We start from the raw sequence: 27,324 nt of genomic DNA, 5'->3' as shown, positions 1-27,324 counted from the left end.
ATGGGAGCATAACGGTACCCACATCATAGGGCTGATGTGAGGCTTTACTGTTGTTACTTAAGATTCGGAGCCAAATCTTGTTTATCATCCTACCGTGTAGCCATAGCCACACGAGGCCAGAGAGCCGACATGGGGATACAAAACCGCTGCTTTCCCCGCGTGAGGGGTGATGGGTGATTCTAGTTTTGTGTGTGTGTGTGTGTGTTTTCTGCAACAAGCATGGGTTACTTCTGTGATTAGGAAAATGGCAATAAACGCTACTTAAAGCATTGACACCCGGTCAGCTTTAAGTGCCGAGTGCCCACCTGTGTTCAATAAAAGCTTAAAGACGTGCTTGGCATGAACTGACATTTTTGCAGGCGACTGGGTGGGCCGAGGGGGTGGGGAAGGAGGGCGGCCTTGGAGAGCAGGGGGGGGGGGGGGGGGGTGGTGAGGACAGGAGCCGAGAACCCCAGAGGATTGTCACCGTTCATTTTTACCAGGCCCGCCTCGCTGCTGAGAAACCCAAAGCCTCCTCAGCCCCGAGCCCCGCTCAGCAACAGTTTACCATGCCCAGCAGAGGCTCGGCCAGGGCCCTGCCCTCACGGGGCTTCTGCTCTCCAGACGAGCCTCAAGCAAGCGACTGCAGAATCTACTGGTTACACTGCCGCGGTTGGCAGGTGCCCCCCAGGAAAAGTGCCCAGGCCACTAATGACCTGGATGAGGCTCGCCTGGTCCAGCTTGGGGCGGGGCCGGAGTGTAACCTTGGGGAAGGGGTGCTGGGAAGAGTCAGCCCTGCAAAGGGTAGGATTGGGCAGCGGGGAGGAAAGGTCCAGGCCCGGGGCTTGGTGGGAGCCTGAGTGAGAGTCAGACGAGAAGTGGTTGGGGACCGGCCGGTTTGCAGGTAAGAGACACGCTCTCTCTGCTGTTCCAAGAACTGGTTAGCCTCGGAAGGGCAGTCTCTCCCGGGGCCTATAGGGCCCCAAAGGCCAGAGCGTCAAGGGTACAAAAAATAAGAAAATACAGTTAATATAATTGGCCCCATGATGAACGGATTGCCAAAGAGACAAATACAGAATTGAAGAAAACCCAGAACAGGCCCCTCCCCTGGGTCAGACCCCAGCCCTTTGTGAGCTTTCTGGCATCACGGCCTCACTGATGTGTTTCCACCCCCCGCGGGACTGCGGCCTCGTGGGCCACTCTGTCCCGCCCAGCAGACTGCAGAGACCTTCCCCTGCACGGGTCCTCAGGGGAGCGCAGGCCCCGGGGAGGACAGGAGCAGCCAGAGTGATGACAAGTGGCAGCTCCCAGGACGTCGCGGCCAGCCCTCGTGACCTGCGCCCACGCGGCTTCTCCCCGCTCTTCTGGTCTGAGTAGACCGATCCGGCCCTAGCCCAGGACCCCCAAAGCACGCCACCCACGGACCCTAACAAAGGCAGGTGACCAGGTCCTGCCTGTCTGCACTCTGCCTTGACCTCCTTGGGTGGCCCCTGGAGACGGTGATGTGTATTTCCTCCAGGACCTGTGCGTAGTCAATGTCTCTGCTTCAATTTCTCTGTGGTCTGTTGAAACTCTGCTCACCATTCAGCAGTCCCTCCCCGCCCCCCCCAGCCCACCTCCATCCCTCCCGCCCCACCGTGCGCCACTTACCAAATGTTAATTTTAACAAGTCATAACGTTTCCCCGTTTGGGAACAGAGGAAATGCAAAGTGATCACAGAACCGCCAGAGGTCACTCAGCAGAGCCCAAGGGCTGGCCCCTCTCTCAGCCCAGAGCGCGGCTCCGGACCCCATATGCTCACTGTTAGCAGGTGAGTGGTCCTCCTGACTTTAGCTCCTGTGTAAGGTCCTTCCTCTCAGTGAGGAGGTGGCTTTCTCCTGTCCCTGCATTGGCTTCAGTCTGTCCAAGTTCCAGAGCTCAGGAGGCCCAAGTCCCCTTTGCACCCCTACCCTCTGACCAGCAGAAGCTGCCTGCAGCCCCTCCTGAGATGGGTTGGTACTTAAAAATTTTTTTTTTAACGTTTATTTATTTTTGAGACAGAGACAGAGCATGAACGGGGGAGGGACAGAGAGAGAGAGGGAGACACAGAATCCCAAGCAGGCTCCAGGCTCTGAGCTGTCAGCACAGAGCCCGAAGCGGGGCTTGAACTCACCAACAGTGAGATCATGACCTGAGCCGAAGTTGGACGCTTAACAGACTGAGCCACCCAGCCAACCCGGCTAGTACTTTTGAAGTTACCTAAACAGCGACTTTGCCTGGTGTAGTCTTTGTGGCTTCATACCTCATTGTCATCAAATACTCATGATGGGGCTCACGCTGCATGGGGAGCCGGACCTGCAAAGAGAGTCTTGATTCCTTGCGGAAACAGACCATTTGAGCCCATCAGCGTTTGTCTTCTCTGCGCCAGGCACTAGGGGGACAGGGGTACCCAGTCTGCTTCCTTGGCTCACAGCCCGCCTAGTGCAGGCGTCTAAAAAGTCATCGTTGTCACCAAGTGCTGGGGAGGTTAAGGAGACTTGGTGGGGAGCCGCTGAAGACGGGGGTTGGGGGAGGAGCGACGCGATCGGAGGAATTTTAGGAAACTCTGGCCGGTGTGGAGCGCGGGGCGAGGGAGGCTGTCTGTGCGCCGGCGCGGACGCTGGATAGGAGCAGAATCCGTACCGCGTTCTCGGGGTGACAGCTCACGAGGCCGTAAAGTCGGTGTTTCCCACCCTGGCCACGCGGCTCGGGAGGCTGACTTGCCGGCCCTGGCTTTCCCCTTGACCCCACCCCGGCCTGCAGTCTCGGGAGATCATTCCCGAAGCCCCTAGGCACCTGAGGCGCAGACGGAGGGAACTTCCCGGCCCACCGCCTCTGATGCTTTGGCCGCTCCGCGACTGGAATCTCCTACAGCCAAACGCGGTACTTGGCGGCTTTCGTCCCTCGCCGCAAACCCGCTGCGCGAGAGACTCCGGCGGACGCCGCCGAAGGTCAGCGGGCCTCCGTTTCGCCGGCAACGGTGGGCGGCCCGCCTGACGCATGCGCGGCCGCCCTCCGCTGCCTTGGACTACAACTCCCGCCGTGCTCGGCGCGCTCCCGTCCCCGGGCTCCCGGAAGTGGAGCCCGGGGGGGCGTCTCCGACCTTCGAGCGGGGGCGAGCGGACGGGCTGGTTCCGGGAGGCGCCGGGAGCGAGGACCCCGATGCCGGCCAGCGGAGCCCGCGATGGCTTCCGCTGGAGGCGGCGACTGCGAGGGCGCCGCGCCGGAGGCGGACCGCCCTCACCAGCGGCCCTTCCTGATCGGGGTGAGCGGCGGCACCGCGAGCGGGAAGGTAAGGGGCTGAGCGGCCCGGCGGGGCCTGCGTGCAGCTCGGTCCCCGGCCCCCTGAGACTCCGGGCGGCCCCTTGCGGCCTCTAGCCAGAGAAGAGACCCCAGCTCCGGCTGCCAAGGCGCCCCCCTCTAGGGTGTGGGCGGAGCGGGGGGCGGAGGGGCGCGGGGCTGCGGCCGTGGTGGGCGGGCGGGGCGGGGGGCGCTTGCCCTCGGGGCCCCACCCCCACAGCCTTCCCGCCGGCCTGGTTCCTCTGGGGCCCCCAGTGCGTGCTGCCCCTGCCAGTGCCCCGCGGCCCTACCCCGAGCCCAGCCCCGCCTGTCGCCGGCCTGCTGGGCAGTCCGTGGGGGCTGGCGGGTCGGTGTCCCCAGAAGCCAGCTCCCTGCAGAAACGGCCGGGAAAGGGCCGCCCCGTGGCGGGAGGAGCGGGTCCAGGCGGGAATCCTGTTTGTGTGTTCCCAGTCCACTGTGTGTGAGAAGATCATGGAGCTGCTGGGCCAGAACGAAGTGGACCACCGGCAGCGGAAGCTGGTCATCCTGAGCCAAGATAGGTTCTACAAGGTCCTGACTGCAGAGCAGAAAGCCAAGGCATTGAAGGGCCAGTACAATTTCGACCACCCAGGTGCAGCGCGAGACCCTGAGGGGAGCAGGGGAGGACAGGCCAAGGGGTCTGGGCTCCAGGGTCGGACGGGGATGCAGAGAGGCCCGAGTGCTTCCATGGAATTTGCCTGGCCCCCTGGGCCCCGAGCGGCCCCCCAGGCGTTCCCGGCTTCCTTGGTTGGAGCCGGCCAGGAAGTCCCAGGAAGTCGTCTCGGCGGAGGGGGAGAAATCCATGCACCCCTCCAGCTGTTTGGGGTCCTTTGTGCACAGCGTTTTACATTTCCCCACCTGCCCTGGGGCCAAAGTCCTTGAGAGGCCAGCAGGGGAAGCAGTGGGTAAACCAGAGGGCGGACTCTGGTCTGATCTGGTCTGGTCAGGCGACAGGTGGAAATGGGGTAGATGAGGGGAGAGAGCCAGCCTGCCCTTGCCTGCCACTGCTAGGAGATTTCACCCTGTGGCTGGCACCCATCTTTCTTTCTTGGGGGTCACGTGGGAGGAAGGCCTGAGGAGTGTCCGTCGGTGGTTATTTCTCAGAAACGGAAGCAGATGGGGGCGCCTGGGTGGCTCAGTCGGTTAGGCGTCCGCCTTCGGCTCAGGTCACGATCTCTCGGTTTGTGGGTTCGAGCCCCACGTCGGGCTCTGTGCTGACAGCTCAGAGCCTCGAGCCTGCTTGGGATTCTGTGTCTCCCTCTTTCTCTACCCCTCCCTCAGTCACGCTCTGTCTCTCAAAATAAATAAACATTAAAAAAAAGAAAAATAGAAGTAGATTTCTAACCCACCTACCTCCCTGGGCTGGCCACTCAGGAAATCACTGGGTGCAGACTTCTGTGTGGGACAGGGAACCTGGGCAGCGGCCCCGTAAACGTAGTCTGCAGGGGTGGCTCCCAGTCCAAAATGTTCCTGGGGGTCGTGGCTGGCCGACCCCGAGGCAGAGGAAGTCGCTCCGTCCCCGGCACAAGGGCACCTGGATAGGTAGTCTTGCCTTTTGTTCTGTCCCCCGCAGATGCTTTTGATAACGATTTGATGCACAGGACTCTGAAAAACATCGTGGAGGGCAAAACCGTCGAGGTCCCAACCTATGATTTTGTGACCCACTCCAGGTGAGCAGTGGTTCCAGGGAGAGGGACCGTGTGCAGGGGGGGCGGGGGCGGCTAGCGCGTCCCCGCCGGGGCGTCCACAGACTGACCTGCGGCAGCCTTGCCCTGTGGTCTCTCTGCACACCCACCCCTCCCCCGCTGTGATCTGTCCCCCTCCACGCCGACTGGGCCCGGGCCCCCCGGGACCCCGGATCGCCAGCAGGGCCCATCTCTGGGTCTCACCTCACAGGTTACCGGAGACCACGGTGGTCTACCCTGCAGATGTGGTCCTGTTTGAGGGCATCTTGGTGTTCTACAGCCAGGAGGTCCGCGACATGTTTCACCTGCGCCTCTTCGTGGACACGGACTCGGACGTCAGGCTGTCGAGAAGAGGTGAGGCGGACGCGGGCCTCTCTGCCCCTGGCCGAGGCCGGCCGCCGGTCCTCACCGCCCTCCTCTTCTTGCCCCAGTTCTCCGGGACGTGCACCGCGGGAGGGATCTGGAGCAGATTCTGACCCAGTACACCACCTTCGTGAAGCCGGCCTTCGAGGAGTTCTGCCTGCCGGTACCTCTCGCCTACTCGGGACCCTCCTTTTCTCCCTTTTCGAGAGGGACCCCTGGCGCCCTGTTCCGTGAGAGCTGAATCGTGGGTGCACAGGGTCCGATTTACGAATGGAGAGATTAGCCCACCGCACCTCGTTCCCAGGCTGTTCCCAGGCCGGTCCCAGCTCTCGAAGCGTCTTTTGCGTTATCACTTTCTCTGCCTCGAAAAGCCCCTCGTCCCCCACGTCCACGCGGCTCACCTCCTCTCTGCTGCGGGCCTTGACTCACCGCACGTGCTCACCCCAGGAACCCCCTGCTCCCCCTTCTCCAGGCACCTCTGGTCTCACACTCCCTGCTTTGCTGGCCCCTCTCAGAACGGGAAACGCCACGAAGGCAGGGACGTGTTTGTTCGCGGCCCAAACGGACACAGATCTGGCACACCGTAGGCACTTCGTCCCCGTCCCTGCCGCGTGTTTCTCCAGGCTGCACGTGGCTGGCTCTCCAGGTCCAGGTGGCCTGCGGGGAGGCCTTGACTGTTGCACGGCCATCTGTCGTGTCCTCCACCGTCTGTCCTAACTAGATAGGGTTTCCAGGTGCTTCTCAGGGGAAACTTAATATTTTGCTTCTTAAAAGTGAGATACGGCACAAAGGTCCTCGAACGCGGCTTCCTGCTTCGGTTAAGTTGGACAAACGAATTCCCTCTCCCGTTGCTTGAAGAGAACGTTTTTTAATCTCACGTTCACGTTTCCTGAAGCGTCCGGAGAATGGTTAGAGAAGTAAATGGTTATATCCTGTTATTCACAGGAAGATGTTTGGCAAAGTAGGTGGTTTACGGCAAAACTCTGGGTGCCCGGTCTGACGGTGACCCTGCGTGGACCGCCCTTGAACTTGCCACTCGTTTTACTCACAGCCTCACACCGAGTCCAGCCTGGGTGGCCGTGTCCCTCCCCCACCCCCCCGGGAGCACGACCTTTCTCAGCTCTGCATTGGGTTCCATCCCTCCTGCCCCTCGCCGTCCCCTCGTCTGCACCCCACCAGTGAGCAAACCTTGTGGAACCAGCCTGGCCCCCTGTTGTCACGTCCTCGGTGGGTCCCCACCGCCGGCCCGTGTGGCTCATCTCTTGTGACATGTCCTGTTGGTCCGTATCGACACGCCTGCGACATTGCACGCTCCGCGGGTCGGTCCCTCAGCCCCGACCCGTTTCTCTTTGCTCTCCCTCTGCTTTGCCTGATTCACGTGTGTCCCCCTCAGTGGCATCTAGTTGGGGTCGCTCCTCGGTGGCCCCGTACCCAGAGGGGCACCTGCTGGGGAGGGGTTAGCGAGGGAGCAGGTGCTGACGACGGCCAGGATCCAGTCTGCTGCCACTGGCCTGCTCACCGCACCGGGCCTCCTGCAGAAAGCTTCCTAGTTCCTGAGGAGGAAGGTCACGTGTTGTGGCGGGACGCCCCGCTGCACTTGGCTCGGTGCGCTGTTTGCACAGAGAAATGTTCCCACGGTGGTGTCCACGGGAAAGCGCGAGAGACACCAGGGGGGAGACACGTCTCTTCCGGCTGCCTCCGCTTCTCCTTCTTGTTTTGCCTCTCGGGCCACTGCCTCCGGCTCCTGGCTAAGCCTTAATCCCGGCCCCACTGTCTGCCACGACACCGGTCCCTGCCACGCCCTGGGGCTGATTGAATCTGGCCTCAAACAACTAGAAGTCACCCCGGGGGGGTGGGGGGGGGGACAGATCCTTACGAGACCCCCCTTTCTGCCTTGCAGACGAAGAAGTATGCCGACGTGATCATCCCCCGAGGGGTGGACAACATGGGTAAGAACCCGCCCCCGCCTCCTCCGTCTGCCCCCCCGGAGCCCCACAGCAGACCCTGCCCGGTCCTGGCACCGTTCCTGAGGCTGGGACGGCTGCCTGTCCGTGCACGTTAACGACACAGGTTCCAAGTATCAAAAAAGGGGTTTGACACGTCGTACACCTTAAGCTGACCCGATGCCGGTCGCCAGTTATAGCTCAGTAAAGCTGGGAAAAGATGTGTATCGACGGGGGGAGTCCCTCGTTCACAGAGAGCGGCCGACCCAGGCTCTTGGCTCACAGAAAGCCCCGCAGACCAGGCCGCCGAGTTTTACTGTGCTCACTGCCCGACCCGCGTCTGTCTGTCTGCTGAGACGCGGTGCCACCAGGCCCAGGGCCGCCGCGGGCAGGCGCGGCCCAGCGAGCCCGCGGCGGCTTTTTCGCTGGCCTGGAGGCCTCGAGGGGGAACGGGCGCGGCTAAGTGCGCTCTGTCTCTGCCGCAGTGGCCATCAACCTGATTGTGCAGCACATCCAGGACATCCTGAGCGGCGACATCTGCAAGTGGCATCGAGGGTCCAACGGGCGGAGCCACAAGAGGACGTTTCCCGAGCCGGGAGACCGTCCCGCGGTGCTGACCTCCGGCAAGCGATCGCACCTGGAGTCCAGCAGCAGGCCCCACTGAGCGGCGGGGCGCCCGGCCTCCCGGGCAGGCCCCCCGCCCCCGCCCCCCGCCCCGACAGACTGTTCGACTGTTCGGGCTGTGTCCGGAGAGGCCTGCCCCCCCCCCTCCCCCCGGGGACGCAGCTGCTGCTTCCTCTCTGCGTCTCACGGTACAGACGGGGGGTGGGGGTGGAGCGCGAGGATCACGGGGTTCCCCCCTGTTGTGGGCAGACCTGCACCTGTGACCCTCAGCCCCCCCCGGGATGGCGGCAGGCCCTCCTGCTGCCTTCACCTGCTTCCTCACGTTCAGGAAGCTTCGAGTCCGTCTTTAAGTTCCTGAGAAGCGTGCCGCAGAACGTGTGGTGAGCAAGTCACGTTATTTCGGGAGCATCGGGCAGCCCGCCTGGACGCGGTGGCTGTCCCAGTGTGTTCGACGGGAACCCACGGCGTGAGGGACTTTGTCCAGGACGATCTGGTTCCCACACAACGTGTGACCGAAACATAGGTTTGGAGAGGGAGCGTTTCCCCTTTTTACGTGTTACACGTGCGAGTGTTTTGTTTCGTTGTTATTTATTCTACCGTTAGTTGTGACCTAGTGACGGAGTCTCGTGCCCCGCAGTGGGGTGCGACCCGGTCTGGCACGCACGCATGTAGGAGCCACGGAGGGGTCTCCTTCCTCCTGGCCTGTGCGCCAAGGGCAGAGTCGAGGAAGGAGCCCTGGGAACAAGCTTCCCTTAGCCAGCCTCGGCCGCAGGGGACGGGCCCCGCTCCCCCGGCCCGAGCCCCGTCCCCGGCCCTGCGGGTCGGGACAGGAGGCAGGCTGGCGCCCGCCGTGTCCACACACAGTCCTACTCGGGGTCAGGCCTCCCCGCTTGCAGGAGCCGCCTGGGCCCCGCGTGCTCTGCGGACAGGCCTTCCCGGGTCGGGGCGCACCGTCCAAAGGCAGCCCGTCTCCCTGCACACACCTAGAGTCCGCGGCCGCACAGACGGTGCCCGGGCTCCATGTCGTCCTGCTTTGTCTTCCCCTCCCCAGTGGTACCGTTCCTGTAAAAGCGACGCTTTGCCGTTGCCACCGGCTAAACCGCACGGGCACTTCGGGTTTCCTTCTAGCGAGTACTGTGTGTAGTGACACGGATGGGACCTCAGTTGGGCTTGGCCGAGCTCCGTGGCTGCTTTCGGAGGTGTGTGTGACAGTCTTGTCCAGGTTATTTTCTCCCCTTCTGGAGGGAGAATCGATAAATAACACCAGTTACCAATACCAATTTGTCCCTTTTTTAATTCTACACGGGAGGCAGGTTCAGGACACGGATCCGCGGGGCTGGAATACACGTCACGTGCTGCAGGTGCCGCTCGGCCACGCACCTCAGCCGAACCCCGCAGGGGCGGGGGGTTGAGAGTCGGCGGCAGTGAGGGTCCTCACTGCAGCGGCCAGAATCCCACCTCTGCTTCTTCAAAGGCTTCTCACTCGGTAGCTCGTGTGACACCACCGTGTTCAGAGCGCGTCCTCAAGACCTCACCGGGGGCAGGGGCTGAGACCGCCATAGCCCAGCAGGTCCAGCGGGCGCTCGGGAGAGAGACCGGGGCCTTGGCTGGCGCGACCCTCGCTCCCTTCCTGCTTCTCCTCCCGCGTGAGTCCCACACTAGCCTGGTTCGGGAGGTTCTTGGGCATTAGTGGACCCAGAAGGCCGCATTCTTTAACGCCTGGAACAAAGAAACTTTGTTGCTCAAAACGAACTTTGCTTATCCGGGGACTGTTTGAAAAATGAAACCGCGGTAGCCCGGCCAGCCGGCCAGGCTTAGGGCTACCCTGTCACAAGAACACCCCCGTAGAAGTTCTGCCTCGCCCCGGCCCCGGCCCAGACCTTCACCGGGTTTGTGTCCTGCTAGTATTTGCGAATCAAAATGTCCCAGCTGTCCTTCCAGCGAAGGGCCTTCAGTTCGCTGGGGGAGAGTGACTTGTCACCGTAGGTGAGTGGGCGCAGCGTGTTGAACACGTGACAGGCACAGGAGTACCACGCCACAAGCAGGGCGCTGAAGAGGCTCCTCAGGAGCTGGGTCCTGCGGGCACCAGGGCAGGGCACGGGCATGAGGGACCCTGTCACCCTCCTCACGCCCTGCCTGATGTGCCGAAAGTGACCCTCGTGCACCTTCCCGAATCTTCCATCTACACCCACGATCCCACAGTAGCGTCCCCACGTCCAGCGTCATCGCACCACAGCCCTCCCGAGAGGCTCTGCGGCCCCTGACCACCCGGATCCCGAGTCCATGCCCTTTGGGCCAGCTTCCAGAACTCGGGTTTACACATCTCTGCTGTAGCTCTGTGCACCGGGCAGCCCCGCCACGGGGGTCCTTCCCCGTCTCCCACACCCGCACCTCCTCTCCCAGCCAGCCCCAGCTTCCTCCCCTGGCATCCCTGCTGGGACCTTAGCCCGTCCCACGCCACACTGAAGCCGTCACTCCGGGGCCCCGGGGAGGGCCTGTACCTGCACAGGTGGTCGCTGATGTGCTGCAAGACCACAGGGAGCAGAAGGATCTGGAAGGTGAGCGCCGGCAGGTAGTGGTACAGGAAGAGCGTCTTCTCCATCAGGAAGAAGGGGACGTAGTTCACCGCCCAGCCGCCGGCACACAGAGCCCCCGCCAGCACCCAGCGCAGCCAGGAATCTGGGGCGGGAAGGTCGCCCTGAGCCAGCGCTGCTGACTCGGGCCTCGCCCGCAAAGGCCCTGTGGGTCCCTGGAGCCGCCTGCCTCATCTTTCAGGGTGCCCACTCGCTCCTCCCCCGCCTCCTGACCCTTCCCGTGATCTCTGGGGAAAGAGCGGACTGTGTCGTAAGAACTTTCCAGTGGCTTCCTGCGGGGTCCTCACCATCCCGACCCTCTGAGCCACACCAGCCCCCGGGGTGGGCGGGGGGCAGGCCCAGCTGGCCCCCACGGTCCCCGGCTTGTCCGGGATCACCACCAGGTGGGTCAGCCTCCCGTAAGAGCCGTAAGGGGCTGTGTTTGTGCGCCCGGCCGGCCCGCTGGGTCCAAGAGTCAGCGGGAAGAGTGGAGACGGGCCACACGGCTCCCGAGGCCTTTGTGGCCCCGCCCTGCCCAGGTCCTTACAGCTCTTCTGTCTCAAGATGGTTTATAGTGGTTTCTATTACTGTAAAGCACCCCTGCCCAAGAGATCGCCTGCTGGCCACTCTGTGCCATCCAGCCATGCCGGAGCGTGCAGGCACTCAGGCTGTCACGTCCTGAGGTCACAGCAAGCGCTGCCTGGTACCCACACGTCCCCGGAGAAGCCTCTGGCACAACCGGGGAAGTCAACCGCAACATTTTGTCTCTAGGGAGACAAACATTGATTTAAGTTCCTTCTATGCAGAAAATCGTCTAAGGTGCAGGATCCTGGTGAGGCCGGGCTGTCACCGGAAGTGCTGTGAATGCCCGTCAGAAACAAGCTGCACATTCGGGGCACCTGGGGGGCTCAGTCGGTTAAGCGTCTGACCGGCTCAGGGCACAATCTCGCGACTCACAAGCTCGTGAGTTCGAGCCCGGCGCTTGGAGCCTGGAGCCTGGAGCCTGCTTCGGATTCTGTGTCTCCCTCTCTCCCTGCCCCTCTGCTGCTCACGCTCTCTTTTTTTAATGTTTGCTTTTGAGAAAGAGACAAAAAGAAAGAAACTGGCTGCACTAACCCTCAGGGAGGTCACAGATCTTTCTTCGGCGTCTAAGCAGGTACCAGAAGAAGAGCAGAGCGTAGACCACAGTGGCGAGGCTGGCCGAAGCCCAGATCACGACATTCCCAAGCAGGTGGATCTGAGCCTGTAAGCACACAGGGACACACCGTCGGCCATCGACCGCCCAGAAGGATAAACCCTCGAGGACGCTCGCCTGTCTGCCGGCCTTCAGCTCAAACGCTGGCACAGGCTGGGACCCCACTGCTGATGGACGTGCCTATTCCCAATGAGTCTCCCTCTGGAAAAGTGCTAAGCTCCTTGATCTGGTAGGCAGAAACCCAGCCGGGCGCGGCCGGCACTCTTACGTTATCAAGTGCCAACCCAGAGCCACAAAGGGCCAAGGACCCTGCTTCCCGGCAAGTGATGGCTCGTCCCCCGCTCCGGCGGGAACGAGAGAGGTGAGCGTTCTCAGCATGAAAATTTGGGGAATATCTGCTGGCAACCGACTGGGCGCCAGCTCCAGGGCCGTTGGTCCTACTGGGACAAGAGGGACGACACACATGGAAACGGCACTGGCAGGCTCGGCCGCTCATGCTCCGCGGAAAATACAGCTTTTGTCAGGAGAGGGGAACAGCGTTGCTCCCCCCAGAGCAGTAAAGCCTGGTTTCTGTCAAGGTGCAGACGCGTAGGACCTTACTCGTCACGTGAGGGAGGGAGCACTCTCCCGGCAGGAGCACTGACCCTGTGCTACCGACTCGTGTAGGGAGAAAGCCCAACGTGGGCTTCTGTGCGGAGGAAGGCCCTGGAGGAAGCCAGGCTGGGTAGGACGCGGTGGCTGCTCTTAATGCCACGGGAGTCTCGAGGGACGACTGTGAGGGCCGCCCACTTACGACCAGCGTGAGCACCCACTTACGCTGGTCCTGGGATGCAGCCAGTACGCGATGCTGGTGTCCAGCGTGACCCAGTCCAGTGGCGACGAGCTGTACTTGTGCTCCGAGCCGTCGCTCTTGGCCGTCAGCATTCTCCACTGCAACAAGGCCACAGGCTTGAGGCGGGCGGACAGCCAGACGCCTCACCGCGCAGGGACCTGTCCCGGTCACGGGGGCATCCCGCTCCCCCTGAGACGCGGCCCCAGAGCTCCAACCACCCTGTCTGCAGACGAGAGAACTGAACTTGGTGCTGAGAACGCTTTTAGAGACGGGAGGCCGGCTTTCTGCTTCTGACCTCTCTCGGGCCCCATCGTGTTGACCGTGGCACGCGATGACCTGACCCGGGGGGCTCAGCGTGTGCCACGCTGCTGGCTGGGCTCTGACTACTCCTGCCCCCGACGTCACAGGCCCCCCGGGCTGTCAGTGGGGCACTGGCCACTTCCAGAGACAGAGGAGCCCGCCCCACTGAGCCAGGCCCCAGGCTGACGCCGGGGAGGGAGCCGCTCTCCGGGGCGCAGTGCCGTGTGGCCGGGAGCCCGCTCCCCCACGCAGAGCCGTGGTGCGCCCACCCACCCGCCCCCACCACGTCACCTGCAGCTCCAGGAACCTGGCCAGGAAGCTCAGGTTCCTGTGGACGTCCATCTGCGTGGGCGAGTGCAATTCCACTTCTCTCTCCTTCTGCTCCTGGCCTGACAGACACACCGGACCCAGAAGAACGTGAGCGGAAGGTCGGGGAGCCCGCGACACAGCCGTCGGCGTGGTGAAAAGCGGGCCTCCCCCTCCTCAGACCGCCCACAGCGGCTGCGTCAGACCGTGTCACTCCGCTCGGCTCTCCCCCCGCAACGGGACCAAATCTACCCACCAAATCTAGATCCTTCCAGTCAGACAGCTCAGCTCATACCGCCTTCCAGCAACACTTCAGAGTGACGGCTTCGGTTGCTCACGGCTCGGCTGAGCGGGGAGCAGCGTGGACAGCGCGTCCAGCCCCCGCCGGAACCAGAGCCCGCGGGGCCGGCGTCCTGGTAAAGGGGCGGCGACGGGTGGCCAGCAGGCCAGGCCGGACTCACTTTTGCCGTAGCGGTGTTCCTCCACGTTCCACACGGTGCTCTCGTGGTAGCCCCGCGACAGCTTCTCCCCGACGACCTCCAGCTGCCGGAACCCCCAGTCTGGGAGGTGTGCCCCGCTCAGCTGGCAAAACCAAGGGAGGCGGGGCGTGACTGGGAGGCTAGGGGCCCCGGCTCACGCCCGCCGCCCCCGCCAACCGGTCACTTTGTCTGCAGCCCCCAAGGGCGACAGCCTCTCCCCCGTGGGGCCGTCACGGCGGGATTCAGTGGTGAGAAGTTATAAAGTCCTCCCTCGTCAGTGGGCAGGAAACACGGCGAGGACCTTGGCCAGATGTGCTGCCCGCTAGGAGCCCGTTCGGCCCGAAGGATCCGTAAACCGATTTCACGAGCCCCCCACCCAGACGGGCGAGCCAGACGCGGCGCCCTCTCACCTTCAGGACCGCGGAGGTGTTCACGTGTACCAGGCGGACCTCGGACAAGATGGTCTTCCAAACCCCCGCGTCGGAGTCTCTGTTTACAATGTCCTGTGAAAGCAGACCCCGTCCGTCGTCTCGTTACGTCCCCCACTTCCTTCCACGGAACGTGAGGACCGGTCACCAGACGACACTGCCCCAGGCCGACAGGAGGGGCCAAGCTCCGGGAAGCTAAGAGGACGGCGGCCCTGACCTCGCTGCGGACACCCAAGCACAGGTGCCGGTGCCGCGGGTCCGGGACACACGCTGCCCTCCTGCAGAGTTGAGGGACCTCCGAGAGCTCCCTTCTCTGGCAAGTGCACACGTGGTCCCCGACAGGTCCTTGGGAGGGACTCCCCAGAGTGCATTACGGAAACACGAACGTCACAAGAGCACTGGCCTTGTCATATCTTATCACAGCCTCAAGAAGACCCCGTGAGGCCGTGTGCTGCTGGTGAGAACCAGAGGGCCCGGGGGGCCCGGTGGGCACGGCGAGGAGGCCTGGCCGAGGAGCACGGCCCATGCCAGCCATCTTCCGGCCCTGTCCCAGCTCTGTGAGCTCCCGTGGGAAATGTGGGTGCGTGGGGCTGAAGGTGCTACCAGCAGGAGCAGGAGCAGGGGAAGGGAGGGGGGAGGAGGGGGAGGAGGGGGGAAGCGAGGGGAAGAGGGGGAAGGAGGAGGAAAAGAATCAGCGACAGCAGGACGGCAGAAAGGGCGGTGGATAGGACCCTCAGTAGAGATTCCAGGCTGGGCTGGGCACGGAGTGTGTGCGTCCAGCGGGGACATCTGGGGGCGGGGGGAGACGAGCAGACTGCAGGCAGACAGCTCTGCCCACGGAGACGCAAAGCTGGAGACACAGCGTGCACACGAGCACCGACAGCAGCCTCGCGGCCCTGGCTTTGCCGGGACGGCCTACGAGCGGCACCGCACCCCGTGGGATGTGCCGGTCACGCCTGCGAGAACCACAAGTGGGGCGAGGAGGCTGGTGTTCGGCGGGCAGCTGTTGCCGCCGCGAGGAAAGCCCGCCTCTCGTTAGGGAGGGCCCCCCAGCGGGTCACCACACTCAAGGGACTGTAGCAGTGTCTGCGAGCACGTCCTTAACTCCTGCGGGCTCAAGGACCCAGCCACGGAACGCTTTCCTCCTGCCTTCTTTGCTGGACGCGCGTGCAGCCCCGGAGAGTGACTCTGTGGGGACGGCACGTGCCCCTGGAGGCTCCAAGGAAGGGCGACCACAGCGCCCGCCGCCTCAGCGAAGGGCCACCCCAAGGAACCACCTGACTGAAGGGCCAAGCAGCCCCTGGGGAAACTCTGTGTGGGGGGGGGGGGCGCTGGTTAACATCAGGCTCCTCTGGTCAAGGGAGGGGGGCCAAAGCCCCCGACCCCGTGTGTTCAGTGACCTGGAGGCTGAACAAGCAACCAAGTCAGAGGGAACCTTCACCTGGAGGCCCACGTGAACCATACAGCCGGCGTGGAGCGCTGACCCACCGTTCCGTAACCTCGTCACTGCCTCAGGGGAAGTCTCTGTCCCCAAGGAAAACACCTATGACCTTATGACTAAAAGTCACTAATTTTACATCGAAATCAGAATTGTGTTTTGTTTTTTTTTTTAAGATTTTATTTTTCAGTCGAGAGAACAAGGAGGAGAGAGAATCTTAAGCACGCTCCACACTCTGTGCAGAGCCCGATGCGGGGCTGGATCCCATGACTCTGGGATCACGACCTGAGCTGAAATCCAGAGTTGGATGCTTAATCGACTGAGCCACCCGGGCGCCCCTCCAGATTTTCAAGTCATCTCTACGCCCGACGTGGGGCTCGAACTCAGGACCCTGAGATCAAGAGTCACCCGCTCCGCCGAGGGAGCCCCTGGGCGCCCCTGAATCGGAACCGTTCCAAGTGGCGGTTCTGAACGGTCACATTACAAAGGATGCAGTACTGACGGCCACTAAGCCCCGTTTCCGGTGGGGACTCACCAGTCTCCAGAGGTTCTGAGGAGGCATGGAGATGTTGTAGTCGATGTAGCAGGACACCTCCTGCGAGTGGGGGCTCAGGGGCGCCGCGACGTCGTGCCTGGAGAAGGAAACAGGCTTGCGGAGGGACTGCCTCAGGCTGCTCTGAAAAGGTGTTCACGAGGTCTTCGAGGGTCCCCGAGGACACACCACCCTGGGGCTTGCTGATAAACGTGACACCGAGAAGGCAGCCGCCTGCCACAGTCACACCTCTGGGGGAAAGGACACGTGACGAGGGGTCTGACAGAGGCGTCGTGTCGCTGGACAAGCGCCCACGATCCCCCAGAAGCACGACAACGTGCACCCGGCAGCTCCCGGACAGCCAGGCCTCAGAAACGTCTGGGCAACGAAGAGCACTGTCGGGGGACAAGGTGCCCTCGGTGCTGGCGACCTCCAATGTCCAGAAACACCCACCACCCTCATTCGCTGTGTCCTACTGTGCGCTGGGCACTATGGAGCAGCTGGGGACCCCACAGGGAACGGAGTCCGTCTCACACCCTGCAGAAGGCAGACCTTCACACATACGGACAAGAGAGTGCCAGGCTTGTAGGGGACCACCGATAAAACCAAAGTAGCAGGGAAAGTGCCCGGGCGACGCTCTGAGGAGGTGACGTTTCAGTGGACACGTGGACACAGCAGGCCATGGGGGCGTGAGTCCAAGAACTTTCCAGGCCGATGGAGCAAGTGTCAAGGCCCCAGGGGTGCAGCACTTGGTCGTGTGGGGACAGCAGAGGCCAGGGTGACTGCAGGGAAGGTGACCAGGGGGTCACTAGGGGCAGATCCCAGGGGGCCTGCAGCCAGGAGAAGTGGGGACGTTGAGTGTCAGGGCCACAGCGTGGAATCCACTGGAGTGCTTCTGGCCAAAAGGCCAGCACTGTGTTCACAGGGCGCCGCTGTCGGGGGTGGGGGTAATAGAGGCAGAGGTCGGGGCACCGGCCCCAACAGCACAGGGATCAGGCCTGGCCTGGGCCGCAGTGAGAACGAGGACGGGAAGAAGTGGTCTTATCTGAGGAGAGGAAGGGAACACAGAGAAGGACCCAGGGGGCGGCTCAGCAACTGACTCTTTCCAGAGAGAAGCAGGCCGGAGGCCGGGAACCTGCTGTAACCCAAAGCCAAGGTCTGCGGTGTGGCCTCCGGGGGGAGGCCGGGACCCGAGGCACAATTCATGTGTCCTGGAGAGCCGTGAGATGACCCACGAAGCCGGGTGGAGGAAGAGACGGGGCCCGGGCCCATCGATGTGCGGACGGCTCGGGTCAGGTGAGGTGAGAGCTGAGAACCCACACGTAAGGACCTTTCCCAGCCCCATTGAGCCCGCGTTTGAATCCTTCTCGAATTCACGTTTGCTTCAAGCAACCGGACTTCACATCATCCTGTGCGGGAAGCAACTCCCGTGCTCGCCCCAAACTTGTCTTTCGAAGCTCTGGGGCCTCCCGGGCTCGCACTGCTCCTTCGCGCCCACCGAGTGCAGGGTCCCGCGCGGGGCCGCCCCAGGGGAGGCAGACGCGGCTTCGCCAAACGGAGAGCCCGAGGGGGACAGAGGGGGCCGAGCAGGGACACTCACGTGTTGAGGAAGCGCGTGGTCATGCCGTGCACCAGCTGCACCACGTCTCCATGCCGCACGGGCCTCGGAGGGTTGCTCACCACCAGCTGGTGCCTGCGGGGACAGAGGGCCGGCTGGGACCGAGCTCGGGCCCCCGCAGAAGCACCGCGCCCACCGGGCGGCAAGGGCTCCACATTCTCCCACCGGCGGCAATTTGTATCTTATGGGAGGTGAATTCGTAAAAATCAAAACAGAGAAGCCTGGTTAACTCTTTTCTGAGACCTCAGGCCACTTTCCAAGCTTCCTGTCGTGACCCCGCTCGCCATCACCACGCTCTGGTTGCTCTGTGTTTCTCTACAAACGGCGGAGTGGCAGACACACCTGCACCCGCCCAGAAATCGCTCGAACGGATGGAATCTGTTTTCCGGCAAGCCCTCGATGAAAGCGTACTAAGGGCCCGTCGGGTCGGCACCGTGCGTGCGGTCCACAGTCGGACGTGGCCGCTGGCCTCACGTCACCGCAGTAAATGGGGAACACAGCCGCCGAGAGAGCAAGCTAAGCAGCAGCCAACGGTTGTGCCACGACGGACACGGGGAAGCCATCGGGCCACCCACAGGGAGGAGGGCGGTCCAGGCCGCCTCCCAGAGGAGCCAGCTGAGTAGGACTGTTCCGGCCAGAGGGGCGGCACGCGTGGAGCCTGCCTCACTCCAGAAACGCAGGGCCGAGGGCAGAGGTCTGGATTGCACTGGATGGGCAACAGCACAGCCTGGCTGACGGAGTGGACTGGGAGAGGGGGACAAGGGGGTCCTCCGTCTGGGAGGCCTGAGCAGGTGAATGCCCGGGGAAGGTGGGGTGGATGGTGACAGAGGAGCGTTTGGGATGCACCTGTACAGAACCCAGGGGTGGCACAGAGAGCGGCCAGTTCACGGAGGAAGGATCTACCCCCCGACTGCGGCTCATCAGCACGGAGCTGCTCTCGGAGCTCCGAGGGAGGAGGTGCACACGGCGAGGAGCCCAGGAGCCGAGCCCTGTCCCGGAGGCCCAGCACCTGCACGCACCTCCCAGGGTCCTTTACGATCCACCAGTTGTTGACGTCTTTGAAGGGGTAACAGGTCACCTGCTGCTGGTGCGAGCTGCCTCGGCCGTTCTCGTATCTGTGAAGGAACCAACACAGAAACGCGTCTGCCAGCGGGCGGCAAGCAGCCTCCTCTCCAGGTCCCTGAGAATGTCACCTAGCAGGGTGGGGGGCCGCGGGGGGGTGGGGAGGATGAACGTCTAAGTCTAAGCGGGGCTGGAAGACTCCGGCAGGAGGCTGTGTCCAGCGTGGAGGGCGCACAGCTGACATGACAGAGCCCGGGCCCCCTGCTCCTCAAGTCCCTCTGTTTTATACACAGAAACGACACGGTTTATTGATAATCAGACTCTCAGAGCCCAAAGTCTTTCTGTCTCGTGTATTTCTTTCTTTTTTCCTTTTTTCCACGCCGTGGAGCCTAACGCAGGGCTTGAACTCATGACCCTGAGATCAAGAGTCAGACGCTTCACCCAGGCGCCCCCCCATGAACTTCATTTACAGTGAAAGCTGGTAACAGTCAAAGTGTGAAACAAACCAAACGTGTTGCAATGTTCGAGTTGCAACGGCCACTTTCCTTACATCATGGGGTAGGTGCTCTGGTGGGAATGAAGCCAGCAGGGCGCGGGTTTGCCAAAAACGTTCTTCAGAGTGACCTGGGAACCGTAGGCCACCTCCAGGGGCTGGCCCTGCGTGATCCGAGCCAGCCCTCCCTAAGACAAAAGCGAAAAGGTGGCAAGTGAGAAAGGGGGGTGCCGATCTCACCAGCCTCACTGATGGCCACACCTCCATGGGGTGGGGGGGGGGGGGACATATTCACAGTGGTGGCCGTTGTTATCACGTCACATAACTGTGATGACAGGGGACCTAATCGTAATGTCACGTTAGGTAATCGCCAACACAGCTGCTGAGGACTGGATGCTGGCTCTGGGGCCAGGCGCTCACCTACCCTTCCACAACACCCCGAAGATCCGACAGCATCTTCGGAGAAGGGCAACCCTGTCCATTCAAAAGGTGAGAAAAGTAGGAACGGGATGAGCTGACAGATTTGTGCAAACACCCAGACCAGCACTCAGGAGCGGGTCCGTCTGACTGGAGTCTCCTGTCCTAACCGCCCCGACTGGCACATCTCACTATCGCCGCAAAGTCAGTATGAACGAACGCCAGAGTCGAGCTCGTCCTCGGAAGCATTTGCAGCTGCCCGGAATTTGCAGGACGTCATGATGTCCCGGGGCAGGTCACACTGAAGAGCTAACCCCTTCATGCAATAGCTCACCGTCAGCATGTGCAGTATTAATTTAAAAATACTAAAGCAGATTCCTCTTGACTGGGTTTTCCCCTAAACACTCAACGTTTATGTGAGAAAACTTTGAGTCCACCCTGTCCTCTTTTTTTAATGTTTTTATTTATTTTCGAGACAGGAGAGACAGAGCACGAGCAGGGGAGGGGCAGAGAGAGAGGGAGACACAGAATCGGAAGCAGGCTCCAGGCTCTGAGCTGTCAGCCCAGAGCCCGACGCGGGGCTCGAACCCACGATCCGCGAGATCATGACCTGAGCCGAAGTCGGACGCTTAACCGACTGAGCCACCCAGGCGCCCTGTCCCTGTCCTCTTTCTAAGGGGGCCGTGGCACCGCGTCTTACCTCCAAGCTGGCCTGGAAGGCACTGGACATGATTTGATCGTGGGGCCCAGAGCGGTAGACCAGACTCAGGTGGACGTAAAAGAACAGCAAGTACATGGCGGCCGGGACGACCAACAGAGCTGCCGCGCGGGCCAGCAGGTGACAGAGCACAGAGACCTACACGGGACGGAGACACGTCACGTCCTGCCCCACGCCAAGGCACGCAGGTCAGCAGCAGGGCTCCGGGCTCCACGCGGCCGCCCGTGGGGGGCTCACGGAGGTCTGCCTTTTGAGAAGCCTTTTCTGCCAGCCGCGCCCGTCACAGCCCTCTGCTCCACCCCGGGACAGCCACACGCCCCGCTCTACTTTAGCACCTACGTTTGACAGACTCCGGTCTCCTATCAGGTGCCAGGCATGGACGCCAGCGACAGCGAGCACGAGCAGGTACGTGAAAACACCCACGTATTTGACGCTGAAAGGACACGATGAGAAGCCGTTGCGACGAGGCTCAGAAGCAGGAGGCCGCCAACGCCGCCTCAGACCCGTGGACCAAACTCACCCCACGGCACAGGAGCAGGCCACTCCGGTCAGCGTCAGCCAAAACCACCAGCTCGGAGAGAAGGGCCTGGGGTCAAAGAGGAAGAGCGAAGCTGGGGACGGGTCACCAAAGACCACCCGAAGGCCAGAGAGGGCACGTTTCTCAGACCTCTCGGGGTCGGCTGGCTGTCCCCGAGCTTCAGGACGGGAAAAACAAATGCTCGTCTCCCAAATGTCGGCCCTGGCAAAATCTCTTTTTAGCCGGGACATCTCTGCAGTTACTTTAAAGTATGCAAAAATGAGAATGTATTTCTGGAGTCAGGAAGGAGCAAAGGGCCAGTCCAGGTGACAAAAGGTAGCCAGCGGGCGGCTCTCCGAAATGAAAAGGCATCAGACCGTCTCAGGTCAACAAACCACCCGAGCCCTTCTTTCTCACGAACTAGGAAGGGCGTGTCACATCCTGCATACCTCTGTTTTTGGGAGTTGGAGAACTTCAGGTAGGACAGCACAGCCAACAGATTAAAGAATATTAACACGGACTCCAAAAGCATTAGCCTTGACTGAGTGATGAGAGCGTTCTCTGTTGCAAAGAGGACACACGTGTCGGTTGTGATGTAGTGAGGGCAGATGTACGAAGGTCGAAGCACCCACGGGAAGGGCCCGCCCTAAAAGTCACGGCACGTGGAGGTGGGAAGTTCGGGACTGGGGGGCCGGACGGGGAGTGGTCCAGAACCACGAAGGCAGGTTCTTAGGCGAGAATCATGCCCAGCAAGACCTATGCAACCCTGGGCGAGTCGCCGAACCTGAGTCTCTATTTTTCCCATTTGCCCAAGGAATACCAACTTGGTGGGGCTGCCCGTTAGGACAGGACACTGGTTCAGGGCCTCCATTAGAGGGGCCACTCACTCCACAAACCCTAGTTCTTTGTATTTTCTCACATGACTTCTCATCTTAGTTTTCAGTTGTCCATAAACCCGGGCCAGACTTGGCTGGAGGCAGAGGCACCACGGAGCACCCGGGAGCCCCGTCTGGGCAGCCCCACCCCCACATAGGACTGCGCAAGTCTGAACACACGGTCCCGCCACCCTGCAGCCTGGGAGTCAGGTGACTCCCAGAGTCAAATCTGGGCGAACCGGGCATACTTCCCTCCATCCTGGGAGTAGGAGACACCACGGGGGGCGGGGGCACATCTGGGCACCACGCTCACACATAACAAAGGCCAGTGCTCGGTTCTTCCCTGCGTGACCCCAAAGCAGGCCGAGGCCCGGTCTTACCGATGAGCATCAGCAGGGCGGCCCCCATGGCGGCACAGTGAGAAAAACCAAGCTCCGACAGGATCTGGTAGGCCATGGGGACCGACAGGGCCCCCGTGAGGGCGGGCAGCAGGCGCAGAGACCACACGGGCACGTTGCTGCTGTATTCTGAAAGAACAACCACACTCAGCTGAAGGCACCACGCACACACCTTCATATGCTGCAGCCATGTTTTCCAACAGGGCATCGCGTTCACAGAACCGAACATGCAAGTCTGCAAGACTAGGGGCCGTGTCAGGAACGAAGGTACAAGCTACAAATGAAAGCTCTGAAACGAGCCGCACGCACTCAAAACCTAGCTCTCGTTACGCCTAAAAACAACGCCCGATGATTCGGGAATTGGTGCTTTCCTCATTTACAAATTTACCTCACTTTTCCCCCAAAACATTGCGGCAATGTAGAAAATTTACACGTACAGAAAAGTGACTGTCGTCCGATGCCACATATGCAACGTGCTACGTATGCCAAAAACTCAGGATGCGATAGTTACCACGACTAAACGCTAAGAGAGTTACCAGATCTTTCCGAAGTCTTCCGCTTAGACCGAACTTCCCATACCCTGGACACGTCATAAACCACGCTTGTTAATCGCTATGAAAGCCACTCTCCCTCCATTGTGATACGTACACATCAGTAAAGGCCATGAAGATGACTTTTACCTGCTCCGATTCTGTTCCACAAGAAGTTACCATCGAATCCTCCTAAATAACCTGAAACAGAAGACGAATCGGTAACTCAGCCATTCAGCAAACGGTTCTGGAGTTGCCAGACCGTGGCAGGGAACAAGGAAACAATGACAAATAATCAGAAATTTCACTTACAGGTCTGATTTCATTATTACTTTTCTTAATAAACTGCCACAATTTTATTCAGTTAGTTGTTTTTTTTCATTTTTCTTTTTTTTTAGTGTTTATTTTTGAAAGAGAGTGAGTGGGGGAGGGGCAGAGAGAGAGAGAGAGAGAGAGAGGGAGGGAGGGAGAGAGAGGGAGAGAGAGACACACACACAAAAACACAGAATCTGAAGCAGGCTCCAGGCTCCGAGCTGTCAGCACAGAGCCCAATGTGGGGCCTGAACCCACAAACCGCCCTCGCTTAGAAGTTTTAAAAGGATACTTCTCTCTCGGTAACGAATCCTACCTCCCAGTGCCAGCAGCATGTGGCCAAACGGTGGTCCACTGCCATCCAAAAAGAAGATCCGCTTCATGTAAAAAGAGATGTACTGCCCATAATACACTTCATCGAAACTGAAAAGCAAACCCACGCGAGATTCAACCAGAAATCTTCAGCAAACAAAGGCGCAAGGGCAACCATATACCTGTTCCCAAACAATGTTAGGAAGTGCTCAGCAAAGGTCGGAACTTTTGCCTCAACTGCACTCCGTCCCCAAATACGGAGACACGGGCACGGCATCATCCACCAGGACAGGAGGGAAAACGCACAGAAGCACAGCCACACATACTCTGCAGGTTTGCCTAACACAGACTCTATTTACCCCCACTGTTCCCATTGAGGGACGTGCTAGCAGGCGGCCTACTGAAAAGCCACAGAGACCTGACGCTAATCCCCTCGTTCGCCACCACTTGTGTGACAAAGGGTCCAGAATCACACCTGGTAACCAAACGAAACAGGGGCAGGTGGGAAAGCAAAACACGCAGAAACCAACCGCAACAAATGCTTCAGTCAATCGGGGACATTCGATGACACTGTCGATATTGCCGTTAATTTCTTAGGCGTGCTAACGCTAATATGGTTTTTGTTCTTTAAGACTCGTCATCTTTTAGAACTATACCGAATTACTTAACCATACTGTTTATGACTTGCTTAAAAAGATCCACCACGAGGGAGAGGTGGCTAGGAGTTGATAACTTGTTGAAGCTGGGTCTTTGGTAAGGGTCGTCATACCGTTCTCCCTACTTTTGTGTACGTCCAACGTTTTCGGCCACGAAAAGTTAAACAGAAAGTACACAGGTATTAACCAGAGAGGGGATAGCGCTGCGATAACAGCGGTCACGTCCCGTTTTATAATAAAAGATGCTCTCTTAAGGTCAGTGACGACTCACTTCCGAATTCATCAATCCTCCTCCCTCCACCCTTGATTTTAAGTGGTTACCTAAGCTGTGGCACCTGTTTCATGGGCCAGGTTTCACCTGCTAGAAAACTACGGGTCAAGACGTGATAGGCAGACTCAGCAGGGGCCGTCCGGGGGACAAACCGGCCTCTCCTCTGCCAGAAGCACCTGTCACCAGGAAGCCCAGAATTCCACCCTCCCACCTCCGCTGTTCAGAAAGGCACTTCCAGTCACCGGCACATGAACAAATGACAACCCTTTCCGAATCCGCCGCCCCCCACCCCCCCCCCCAACGGAGTTGTTTGGCTTACACCACAGCCCTTGGATAGGAGAGCTGCCACAGGCGGCTCAGTAGCCCCATTGCAGTCAGAGCCACAACGTTCAAGTTGATGTCAGCCGTCACCACGACGGGGTGCTTCAAAAATCCCAGCATCCCGTAGAAAAGCAAAAGCGGGTCCTCGAAAACACCCTAGAAAGCAAGGGAAGAGATGACGTCGATACATAGGCGGCAAACCTGAAGGCTCCCAAAGGATCACAGCCGCCCTGGCTCTCAGGCGGCTCTAGGAAGAACCATACGCGTCGTGGGGTCATTGAGAGAAAATCGGGAGGACACGAACAGACAACTAAGGTGAGGGTTTGGGAACCTCGTGCCCGAAAATTCACTCATTCAACGACGCACCCCACGAACACCAGCTGAGCACTTCTTGGAAAGGAGCTGCTTTCAGAAGCCCGCTCACCTCGGTGACCTCGACCTTCTGACCCTCAGAAGCCTCCTCGTCTGCCGCCAGCATCTCCGCTCCTCCCCTACCCGCTGCAGCACCATCACCTAGGCGCCCCCCTTCTCACCGTGGGGGTGGCTCTGCACCCAGGCGCCCCCGTTTCGTCCCCGAGGCGTCATCTTCCCTTGAGCGCCACTCGTCTTAAGGCTGCATCCACTCGACGCCCCCTTTGTCGCACCAAATAAAGCTGCACCTGGGGTCTGGCGGTCCCCCTCTCCGCAGAGATCTCATCTGCCCCAGGAGGCCCCTACTGCTCTTCCAGACATTCCCCCCCCCTCCCCCATGGGCTGCACTTGTCCCGCGCCACCGTCCGCCCCAAAGGTTCCATTCGCCCGAGTACCCCTCCTTTTCCCAAGGCTGCACCTGCCGGGGCGCCCGCCTTTCTGCTCGCACTAGCCCTCGGTCCCGCCCCCCGTCGGCTACGACGCCGACGCCCCCGCCCCGGCTCGTCTTCAGGCCGCGTCCGCGCGTCCCGCGCAGGCTCTCCCGGGTGCCGACCCGGCCCTGGTCCCTGACGCCTCCAACGTACTCGGGTTTCGTCGAGTTCCCGCAGCGCTGCTCCCGCATCCGGCCCCGCCTCGGATCTGCTGGGGGGGGGGGGGGGGGCTGACCGTTAGGGCTCCTCGCCGCGCGCGGGGGCGAGGCTGCTCGGCATGCGGCACCGCCCACGCGCCGCCTGCTCGGCGCTCGATTCGCCTTGCCTGCGGAGCCTTACGCGGGGGAGCGCGCGTGCGTCCCGGGCCCGGGCGGCGCGCGTGCGCACAGGCGCGGAGGTCCGCCTCTGTGGTACGTCGTTGGCGGCCTGGGTGGGTGTTCGAAGATCGCCGTGCCCGGGGAACGCTCCGGTGTCTTTTTAAAAAACAAGACAGTAGGGCCTTGTCCGTGTGCCTCTCAGCGCGAGCAACCCGCGTGGGCGTGTCCGCCCCGAGCCCGCGGGTGAGCACGTGCGCCGGGAGGGCGGGCAGGGTCCGTGCGGCCGCTGCGCCCCACGGAACCCGTACCGCCCGGCCCCCCCGCGCCTGCGGTCCCCGCACCCCGCGAGGAGCCTGCCCGAGCCTGCCCTGCAGGAGACACAGCGCCTTTGGCCAGGGAACGGCGGGGCCGGACGGTTAACCGACGGCGACACCACCGTTCTCCCCGGCCTCACTCTTCCTGGGCCTCTGGGGTATGTATGCTTTCGTCTCGAGGACGGGAAGGGTGCTGCTGATTTGAAAACCGCAATTAAGGTTCTTGATCGTCTGCAAGAATTTTTGTTTCCGGGAATGTTGGTCAACCCAGCATTAGAGAACATCGGTTAAGTGTGTGGTGATTGAGGCGCCTGGGGGGGCTCCGACGGTTAAGCGGCCGACTCGAGTTCCGCCCTTGTCATGCCCCGCATTGGGCTCTGTGCTAACAACTTGGAACCTGCTTGAGTTTCTCTCCCTCTCTCTGTCCCTCCCCTGCTGGCGCACACACTCTCAAAAATAAATAATGAACTTAAAAAATGTGGTGGTTACTTCTGACAAGCAGGCTTCTCCCAAGGCTGTGTAGACCGTGCCGGGGCTCCCTGGGCCTGGAGAGGAGTGGGGCTGGCTCCTGGTGTAGTTCCCTAAACTCCTGTCCCTGGGGGCAGTAAATCCAGGGAAAGGGTACCGATGCTAGAGCTGAGACAGCCCATGCCCAGGTCCCAATTCAGAAGGAGTCATTTCTCGTGGAAAGTGTCCAACCTGGGAGTGATTCGTAAGCTTCTTACGTTAATTGGTGCCAGGCAGCTACGTTAACTACTACCGTTACCTCTTTGAATCCACACGACCCCATGAGGTGGGCACAGTTCAAAGTGTGCCTCTGGGGTGGGGAAGTGTCCTTCCCAGCTCCCAGTCTTGCAGTTGTGGGGTGGGCAGCAGAACAGAGGATCACCGCTGGGACTCCGATCCAAGCTCTTGATCCTTCACTGGCCCCAGACGAAAGAACTCCTCCCTCCTACCCCAAAGCGCTGCACTCCTTTCTCCTCCCAGCAAAAGAAGGGGTCACCACCAATAAAACGTCAAATCGGGGATGCCTGGCTGGCTCAGAGGGTAGAGGATATACAACCCTTGATCTCAGGTCATGAGTTCAAGACCCACCTTGGGCATAGAGCTTACTTAAAAATATTAAAAAAAAAAAAAAAGTGACAAATGCTTGCTCCTCTGACCCACCCACTTCTCATGGGAAGCAGGGGGGAGGGCGGAGGGCAGGCAGATGTCCTGCACACCTTTAATATCACTCAAACGGATAAAGGGCGGAGATTGCTAATGCAAACCCATTTGGAAGATGCACCCCACCTACAGGTTTCGATCCCTTCCCTCCCCCACCTTGCTTTAAAGCAT

General features: G+C 60.8%; 2 protein-coding genes across 6 annotated transcripts; one reads left to right on the top strand and one right to left on the bottom strand.

The window, feature by feature from the left end:
• The first annotated feature begins 3,065 nt into the window (after positions 1–3,065).
• Positions 3,066–8,017, top strand: UCK1 (uridine-cytidine kinase 1). 2 transcript variants are annotated; one of them, XM_053908472.1, is made up of 8 exons: positions 3,066–3,289; positions 3,748–3,907; positions 4,889–4,985; positions 5,212–5,354; positions 5,432–5,526; positions 5,836–5,946; positions 7,264–7,312; positions 7,792–8,017. In XM_053908472.1, exons 1-8 carry the CDS (start codon positions 3,182–3,184, stop codon positions 7,968–7,970), a joined length of 942 nt encoding a protein of 313 aa, XP_053764447.1. In that variant the 5' UTR covers positions 3,066–3,181; the 3' UTR covers positions 7,971–8,017. The 2 variants fall into 2 exon arrangements, with proteins under 2 accessions (XP_053764447.1, XP_019276328.1); XM_019420783.2 differs by lacking the exon at positions 5,836–5,946 and having other exon boundaries at positions 3,072–3,289.
• A 482-nt stretch (positions 8,018–8,499) lies between these two features.
• Positions 8,500–25,681, bottom strand: POMT1 (protein O-mannosyltransferase 1). Of its 4 annotated transcripts, XR_008424380.1 has the most exons (22): positions 25,509–25,681; positions 24,512–24,669; positions 23,270–23,376; positions 22,792–22,842; positions 22,094–22,240; positions 21,288–21,399; positions 20,842–20,907; positions 20,661–20,754; positions 20,304–20,459; positions 19,244–19,374; positions 18,651–18,746; positions 17,614–17,706; positions 16,017–16,113; positions 14,026–14,118; positions 13,598–13,718; positions 13,122–13,219; positions 12,515–12,628; positions 11,620–11,746; positions 10,432–10,609; positions 9,811–10,006; positions 9,311–9,649; positions 8,500–9,168 (listed from the first exon to the last, which is right to left on the bottom strand). XR_008424380.1 is itself a non-coding variant. In XM_019420780.2 (21 exons), exons 2-20 carry the CDS (start codon positions 24,631–24,633, stop codon positions 9,832–9,834), a joined length of 2,178 nt encoding a protein of 725 aa, XP_019276325.1. In that variant the 5' UTR covers positions 24,634–24,669; positions 25,509–25,681; the 3' UTR covers positions 9,198–9,649; positions 9,811–9,831. The 4 variants fall into 4 exon arrangements, 3 of the variants coding, with proteins under 3 accessions (XP_019276325.1, XP_053764435.1, XP_019276326.1); XM_019420780.2 differs by lacking the exon at positions 8,500–9,168 and having other exon boundaries at positions 9,198–9,649; XM_053908460.1 differs by lacking the exon at positions 8,500–9,168 and having other exon boundaries at positions 9,198–9,649; positions 9,817–10,006.
• Between the last annotated feature and the right edge of the window lie 1,643 nt (positions 25,682–27,324).

This window comes from Panthera pardus, unplaced genomic scaffold (assembly GCF_024362965.1).
Source record: "Panthera pardus isolate Hobbes unplaced genomic scaffold, ASM2436296v1 HiC_scaffold_20, whole genome shotgun sequence".
Lineage (NCBI taxonomy): Eukaryota > Metazoa > Chordata > Mammalia > Carnivora > Felidae > Panthera > Panthera pardus.
This window is presented reverse-complemented; position numbering and strand designations above follow the sequence as displayed.

What these genes read in the sequence shown, in the direction of transcription:
- POMT1 (XM_019420780.2), bottom strand. Translation starts at nt 24,633, where the DNA reads ATGCTGGGATTTTTGAAGCACCCCGTCGTGGTGACGGCTGACATCAAC. An exon ending in CGCCCTGCTGATGCTCATCG is followed by an intron (nt 21,400 to 22,093) that starts GTAAGACCGGGC and finishes TCTTTGCAACAG; the next exon opens with AGAACGCTCTCATCACTCAG. An exon ending in TCCAACTCCCAAAAACAGAG is followed by an intron (nt 20,908 to 21,287) that starts GTATGCAGGATG and finishes CTTTGACCCCAG; the next exon opens with GCCCTTCTCTCCGAGCTGGT.
- UCK1 (XM_053908472.1), top strand. Translation starts at nt 3,182, where the DNA reads ATGGCTTCCGCTGGAGGCGGCGACTGCGAGGGCGCCGCGCCGGAGGCG. An exon ending in CGTCAGGCTGTCGAGAAGAG is followed by an intron (nt 5,355 to 5,431) that starts GTGAGGCGGACG and finishes TTCTTGCCCCAG; the next exon opens with TTCTCCGGGACGTGCACCGC. An exon ending in CCGAGGGGTGGACAACATGG is followed by an intron (nt 7,313 to 7,791) that starts GTAAGAACCCGC and finishes TCTCTGCCGCAG; the next exon opens with TGGCCATCAACCTGATTGTG.